Source organism: Corvus brachyrhynchos, unplaced genomic scaffold (assembly GCF_000691975.1).
Source record: "Corvus brachyrhynchos isolate BGI_N302 unplaced genomic scaffold, ASM69197v1 scaffold47, whole genome shotgun sequence".
In the NCBI taxonomy this organism is placed as follows: Eukaryota; Metazoa; Chordata; class Aves; order Passeriformes; family Corvidae; genus Corvus; species Corvus brachyrhynchos.
In genome coordinates, this window is record NW_008239292.1 from 1665107 (window position 1) to 1672843 (window position 7737).

Below are 7737 nucleotides of genomic sequence, written 5' to 3' on the forward strand. Positions count from 1 at the left end.
AAAAACAAAACAAAAAAACAAGAAAAAAACCCCCAAAAACAAGGAAAACCCCCCCAAAAAACAAGGAAAAGACCCCAAAAAACAAGGAAACCCTCCCCCAAAAAACAAGGAAAAACAAACCCAAAAAACAAGAAAAAACAAACCCAAAAAACAAGAAAAAACAAACCCAAAAAACAAGAAAAAACAAACCCAAAAAACAAGAAAAAACAAACCCAAAAAACAAGAAAAAACAAACCCAAAAAACAAGAAAAAACAAACCCAAAAAACAAGAAAAAAACCCCCAAAAACAAGGAAAACCCCCCCAAAAAACAAGGAAAAGACCCCAAAAAACAAGGAAACCCTCCCCCAAAAAACAAGGAAAAACAAACCCAAAAAACAAGAAAAAACAAACCCAAAAAACAAGAAAACCCAAAACCAAGGAAAAACATCCCAAAAACAAGGGAAAAAACCCCAAAAAAAAAGACCCCAAAAACCAAGGAAACCCTCCCCCAAAAAACAAGGAAAAACATCCCAAAAACAAGGGAAAAAAACCCCAAAAACCAAAGAAAAAAACCCCAAAAAACAAAGAAAAAACCCCAAAAACCAAAGAAAAAAACCCCAAAAACCAAAGAAAAAAAACCCAAAACCCAAGGAAAAAGCCCAAAACCCAAGGAAAAAGCCCAAAACCCAAGGAAAAAGCCCAAAATCATGGATTTCGGAGCGTGAGCGGAGCAGAGGCAGATCCCGGCATCCCTGGGCAGCAGCAAGAGCAGCCCTGAGCTCATTCACCTGCAGGCGTTTCAGCGCTCCCCACACTGGGGCCAAGGAGCGGAAAAAACAACGTGGATTTTTCAAAAATTGATACAGAGGGTCCAGCTAAAGGAAGGAAGCTGTGTCTTTGCCTCTTGCAAGCATAAATCTTATTTAGAAATAAAGATTAAAAGGGAAATAAAAGCAGAGGCCCTACCTCGAACTGAGTGACCGCAGCGTAGCGCGTGTCTCCGGTGGGGGTGGTGTATTTACTCCGGTAAAATCCTTTCATTTTGTCGTTCAGCTCCCCTACAAAGTCTATCTTTAGTGTCCCTGTCCCTGCAACACAAACACACCCTGGGATTGGCAGGTGACCAAAAAAAAAAATCCTGGATTTGGGGTGGATTTCAGTCCCGAAACGGAGCAAATCCCAGAAGGTTGGCGGGTTCCCCCCCAGGGTTTTAGGGTTCTTTTGAACACAGAGCAATGACCAGGAGGGAGCCACCTTAAAACCTCCATCCTCCAAGCCTTACCTTGGAGCAAAGTTTGCAAAATTCATGGGATATAAGGAATAACGGCATCCTATGGAATCCTCAAAGCCAAGATGGAGCTCTGGCCACGTTCAAAGCCCTTAATCAGGTTCAGGATTAATTCTGCCCTCGGTGTCTCAGTGCAAAAAGGGAAACCTGAGCTTGGCGGCCAAGATCCCACAGGATTCCAGCTCCATCATCATCCCACTATCTCTAACTGGTGTTTATCCAGATGAAATTTAAAAAAAAAAAAAAAAAATCCAGATGAAATAAAGTTTTATCCAAAGTGAAGAGCTGAGTTTTGACCGAGGGGGTTCCTCAGAGCTGGAGCAGCTTTGGAAGAATCCGAAGGTGGATGGTGAGGAAAAACCCTGAGGTAATTCCAGGTAATTCCAGGAGCTCCCTCTGCCCACAGGGGTCACAGGAATAGCTCCTGCCTCCCACCAGCAGGGAAATCATCGCTCAGGGGTTGGAGGCAAACATCACCATCAATCAGACAACATCTGCAATTCCAGAGGCTCCCAAAGTGACCCGGAGTGGGCAGACTCCCACATCCACTGTGGGCAATTCCAGGGAAGAAACTGCTGTCCCACTCCAGCCTTTCCAAGCGCAAACCCCTCAAACACAGGCAGCAGGAAGCAGGGGAATGGCTCTTACCTTTCTGCAGGGTGCTGGGAAAGGACAGAGTGACCTTTTCATCCTCATTTTGATAGTTGAACCCTGTGGCGTGAACCTCTGGAATGGGAAACACAGCACCGGGGTCAGAACCATCCCTGGAGAGGGGTTTGTGCTCGGGAACTCTTCAAATTGAACCCCAAAGCAGCTGAACTCAACGTGCAGAATCAATTCTGAGTGATTAAACGTGAGGAACCAGAGGAACACCCTGGTGGTGGGAATTCCAGGGCAGGGAAAGCTCCTGCAGCACCCAGGAATGAAAGTTGCACTGAGAAATGCTGCAGGAAGAACGGGAGCTGTGCCCCAGGAATGTTGGGAGCAGCTGCTGCACTCCTGACAAACGGTGAAATACAGCCCCAAACTTCTCCTCACTACAGAACACGGCAGCAGGATTCGTGTTAATTATCCCAATCAGGATGCTTAGGATTTATTCACCTGATCTGTGGCTCTCGCTTCGAAAAGCTCATTAATCTCCACAGCACGGGTGGGGGTTTACTTGGATTTAACCACAAAATAAAACCAACAATGTCGATTTTATTTCAGAAATGGCTCCAGAAGCAGGGCCCTACCTCAGGGTTCCTGCCCTGCTCAGCCTGAGGATCCCAGAGCCACCCGAAAATGAGGCAGTTTGGTATTTACATAGCTCAGGAACTATTTGTGGATGCAAACATCCAAACTATGAGGCCAGGCTGGAGAGACAGGGCTGGGAATCTGTGCAGGGATTAAACTGTCCTGGAGCTTTGGCAGAGCCAGGAGGGAGCACCTGGTGCTGCTTCTCCCTTCCTAACTCATCAAATCCTGCTTGCTGCCTCCAAGGGGATGCAGATTTGTTGTCCTTCAGCCAAAAAAAAATCTGGAATAACCCCACAAGACCTCACTTTGCAAGTTCTGCTTCCTCCACGCTCAACCACTGCTGCAACTTTTAAGAAACTATCATTTAAGAACTTTAAATCTGCTCCAAAACAAGACATCACCATCTTCCACTGCCAAACTCGGCAAGCCCGGACACAAACCATGCACTTTTCATCCCGAAACAAAAACGTGCCACTGAACTAACCCCTCGAATGACAAAAGCTGGTCTGAAACAACAATTTTAGTCACAAAAGGACTCGTTTTCCACGCTCAGGTATCACTCCAAGTGTTCGGTTTCAGCCCCAGCACACTCCAGGGTGCTCGGCTGAGCTGCTCCACAGGTGACAAATGTGATTTTATTGTGGTGAAATTTCAAGTGCTGTTTATTCTGGAGTGGTGTGATTTCAGCCTTAAGCCTGAGTTAATTCCAACCTCTGCTCAATGCAAGAGCTGCAGGAATGAATTAGGTTTAACTACAGGTTTCACAGAGCTCTGCTCGGTGTTTAATCTGAGTTAACCACCGTGGTGGGCTGCAGAACGCAGAGAGGCTCGAATGAAACAGCAAAAAACACAATGCAGAAATAATTTTCTTTTAAAAAAAAAATCTCTCCAGGATCAATTTTAGGCTCTCCTGATCAGTGCTGAGGAGTTCCAAGACTTTAAAAATCAACTGTAGCAGGGATGAGTGAGAGCAGTGATGCAGAATCCATGCCAAGGACACGCAGCTGCCACCAAACACCGGGCAATCAGCACCAAAAATAAAGGCTGGGCTTCTCTTCCTATCACCCTGGGGATACTGAGGCAGAAAACGAGACAGGAGAGGAAGGTTTTAACAAGAAATCCTGAAGGAAAGGCACCAATCTGGAACTGGGCTTCCGGCAGGGAGGAGCTGAGTGCTGACTCCATCGGATCCCATGGATTTTGACCCCGACTATTTCCAGAGTCCAACAAAGCAATGTGGGTGACCCTGGTCAGAGAGGGGCTGGACACCTGTCGGGAATTTATTTATCCAGGAGGAATAAACCATGCTGAGCCTGTGGTCAGAGGGTAACTGAACACCAGAGAGAGGCCGATAAGGATCAGCCCAGGAATGCAGCAACGCTCCCCCCACAGATCTTCAAAAAAGCCACAAAACATTTTTATCTTTTTACAGCTTCTGATGGCAACGATCCGATCCTGGAGACAAACAACAGAGCAGGACCTGAGGATCAGAGTTCCAGCCTCCTGAAACCGAGGAATACACAGGAATGTGCCTTATGTGGAGCTTCTGCCAAAGGTTGACAACGGATATCGAGTTTCTTCCTCCTCCTCTCCCAAATGTGAGGTTCTCTAAACGTGTTTGAATTTGTGGATCTGTTCCTTTGGAAGTTTTAACTCAGAGGTGAACATCACCAGGCCTGGAAGACGAAACCCCGAAACCTTCAGGGTTTTCTAAAGCTCAGAGCAGCTCCTCACATATCAAACCCCAAAACAACAGGACATAAACCAAAGATTCCAAGTTACTTTTTTTGTTTTGTTTAAACTCCTCACTCAGCGCCAACAATTTAATCCAGAGCAAAAGAACCATGGAAAACCATCAACAATGCTTTTTGTTGGAGTTGAAGGGAGCTGCTTCTAACAAAGATGTGATTGCAGCAAAAGGCTGTCTGAATTCCTAACGCTGGAATACAAAAGCTCCTGAAGAGAACAGCCCGGTTTTGGCAGCCTACAAACTTTGGAGAGTTTGGCACTGCAAGGTTGCAAGTTAATCACTTGCACATTAGTGCACAGCCTGGGCTGCGTCGCAGGAGGAAAGAAAAAGCTGCTGGTGGCTCCTATGAGTTTAGGAGAATGAAAAAGAAAGGGATGTGAGAAGTGGGAGTACCTGAAATCCTACAACAGCATTTGGAATAAATCACAGCCCCTGCACAGGGCATTTCTTGCAAGGGCCCAGTGACCAGAGGGATCCATCCATGAATGATCCCAAGTTCTGTTACACCCTCACAGAGGTGGCTCCCAGCCAGGGGCTTTAAGCAGTGCCTGGATCCCAAGCCAAGACAAAGCTGAGAGCAAACCATGGAATTTTTTCAAGGAACCCTCGTTCTGTGGCATGGAGAAGTCACAGGCAATTAAGGCATGATGGCTTAATGACCCTGCATTCCCAAGGGAGCTGTGCCCCCTTGGCTTCTCTGGAAATGAAACACATTCCTTAAACCATCCCTGTGCTGACCCAGCACACCCCATTCCCGGGAAGGCTGAAGTTTCCGAGCCTTTCCATGAGTTCCACTGTAAAATCCGACAGGAATCAGAAGTACCTCACCTACCAGAGATTCCCAGCTGGGAATAAGGGAATAACCCAGCCCAGCCCTCCTTAAAGCCCTGCATTGAAACTCTGCCCTTTGAGTCCTCCCCTTTAAAAAAAAAAAGGATGGAGTTGAGCTCTTCCACAACTAAGAAAAGGTTCACAAAGGGGCTGAAACAACCCCAGAGAGCCACAGGCAGTGGTTGTTTTTCCCACCTGGCCCCAGGTGGGAATTGCTGTTCCCATTCCCTTCCTTCCACTGGCATTCCCGTGGAACCATCATGAGCAGGAAGAGGATTTGTCTCAAAAAATGCCTTTTTTTTTTTAATTTTCCCCTTTAGAAGGAGAGGGCTGAGAGCGGGGACAGGCACTGCTGTTCCTGCCCACAGAGCAGAATGTCACGACTGTCGCGACATCGGGGTGCTCCCAGGCCTGGGGAAACACAGCTCAGATACTCCAGAAGTATTTTGATATTTCTGGGGGTTTGTTTGGTTGATTTGGTTTGGGTTTTGGGGCTTTTTTTGGTTGGTTTGGTTTTTTTGGGGTTTTTTTTTTTCTGGTTTGTTTTCTTATTTTAAACCCCAGCTGAAGCTCTGGTCTAACATCCAGGCATGGCCCCACCACAGTGGGAAGGAAAAGACCCAAATAATGAATTCTGGCCTTAAAAACCTCTTCAACGTTGAAGTACAACCCAAAGTTCATTGGTCCTGCTACACAATCATCACCACAGCTGCTGGGATTTCCCATGGGAAGCTGCCAACTGTTCCCCTCCAAGAATCCCTGGATTTAAGAAACTCCTTTAGATCCCCCAGGATCTGAGGAGATTCCAAGCTGAAGAACCAAATTCACTGATTCCATCACGATTTCACAGCTGCTCGGGAGAGAGGGAGATTCACAGGAAGCTCCAACTCCTTCGCACTCCCCGAGGATGAAACTCAATCCCTTAAAAAATGGAACCAACTTGTCTCGGGAATGTCTTTGCAGCTCTTCCTTTGGGCTGAGCCAAGGCATCCATCTGGACAAGTGCACACCTCAGTGCAAAAATTCCACTGTCAGTGTTAAAAAAAACCTAGCTCAGGGAGGGAAAAAAAATATCCCAATGACTCGTTCTGATCGGTGGGAGGAGCCAGTTTTAACTTCAGCCATGGAAAACTCTTGTGTTTTGAGCAGCTTTGTTCCATTACAGCATTCCTGGCACACACAGGGCGAATCCACAGCCCTCCCTGACAATCTCTGCACTGGTTTTGTGAGGAAACTGAGGAATTTTCTGCTCCCCAGTAATTAATCTCTGCTGGTTTTGTTACTCATTCCTTACTGCTGTGGATTACACAGCAAAATTCTTCACTCTGACTTTAAAGTTACAGGGATCCTCCCTCAGCTTCCTGTCAAATATTGGGCAATAATCTGATTTCCCTGCAAATCTGCATTAAAATTCCAAAGGCCAAGTCCTACCCTCTGCTGTATCCACCAGGAGAAAGGGGAGTGCAGGGGGACAAGGAGCTCTAGCCACGATCTGCTGGCAGTCAGGACTAACAGGGATTTTGGGGTGGAAAACCCAATTATTCTGCACAAAAGTCACCAGATCAGTTCCTTAAACAAAGACAGGGATCTGTTAAAACAAGATCTCTTTCCACAGCTGCTTTTCAGGCTTGAAAGGGGATAAACGACCAATTATCTTTTATCTTTAGATGAGGGTGAGACAAATTCTTCCCAACAGAGCTAAGGGGTAACAATTCCTTCAAAACCACCACTAACTTCTCCCTCTTTTTCAGGCATCCAGGAATGAAATCCCAGCGACCTGGCCGATGTTACCGTGGGTTGCCTGGGCTGTATTTCACGCTCAGTTTTGGAGAGCAGTTATACAATTACCATCCCGAAGCTGTGCACAATAGAAGCATTAGCCAGAGCCTGACTCGATCTCTATCAACAGGTGCCAGCAAACGCCCTGCCAATTCCATGCAATTTTCCTTCCAAAGCCATTACGCTCCTTGGCACATTCCCAAAACCCCGAGAGAGGTTTTAACCCCGTGGAGCCTGGGAGTGATTATGGTGATTAATTATTTTTATATTTTTTTAACTTTTAAGCTTTTTTTCAAAAAAAATTTTAAGATTTTAAAATCTTTTTATATTAATTGCAACAAAGCTACACGTCGAGTGTTTATGTATCATAATCATGTTTATGTATCCTAAACACTCGAGGTGTGGTTTTGTTGTAATTAATATAAAAAATACTTTTAAAAATTTCTAGTTTGTGAGTGCCAGTGTTGCACTCATACTCCTGTGTGTCCAGAGAGCCACATCCAAGGATATCCCAAAAATCAGTGTGAATTTAAGCCACAAAACTCATTTTCAGTATATTTGGGTTTAAATCTCCACTAAACTCAACTCTAACACTTCGCAGCTACAGTAGTCCCTCTCTATTTTGGGTAGTTTTTCTGATTTGAGTGGTAAGAAACTTCACTCCCAGGTGCTTCTTCCCTTTCTTTTCCTTTCCTCCGTGACAAAATGTGGGATTCCCGGGAGGCTGTGCCCGTGGCAGGGCAATGGGTGGAACAGACACTCTCTACTCTTACTACCACTCCTTATCTCCTCATGACTCAGGAGGAGAAATAGCTCCGGGAGCGCTTAGCACCCCCCCAGCTCCCGATGGCAGCGGGCACAGGGTGCCCG

At 46.1% G+C, this 7737-nt stretch overlaps 1 protein-coding gene across 1 annotated transcript in view; it reads right to left on the reverse strand.

The window, feature by feature from the left end:
• Nucleotides 1-7737, reverse strand: part of NPEPPS (aminopeptidase puromycin sensitive) — a 32437-nt gene that overhangs the window by 22804 nt on the left and 1896 nt on the right. The window contains exons 2-3 of the mRNA XM_017740539.1: nt 1917-1994; nt 947-1068 (exon numbers count right to left, since the gene is read on the reverse strand). Of these exons, the coding sequence (XP_017596028.1) occupies nt 947-1068; nt 1917-1994 (200 nt within the window). The remainder of the gene's footprint in view (nt 1-946; nt 1069-1916; nt 1995-7737) is intronic.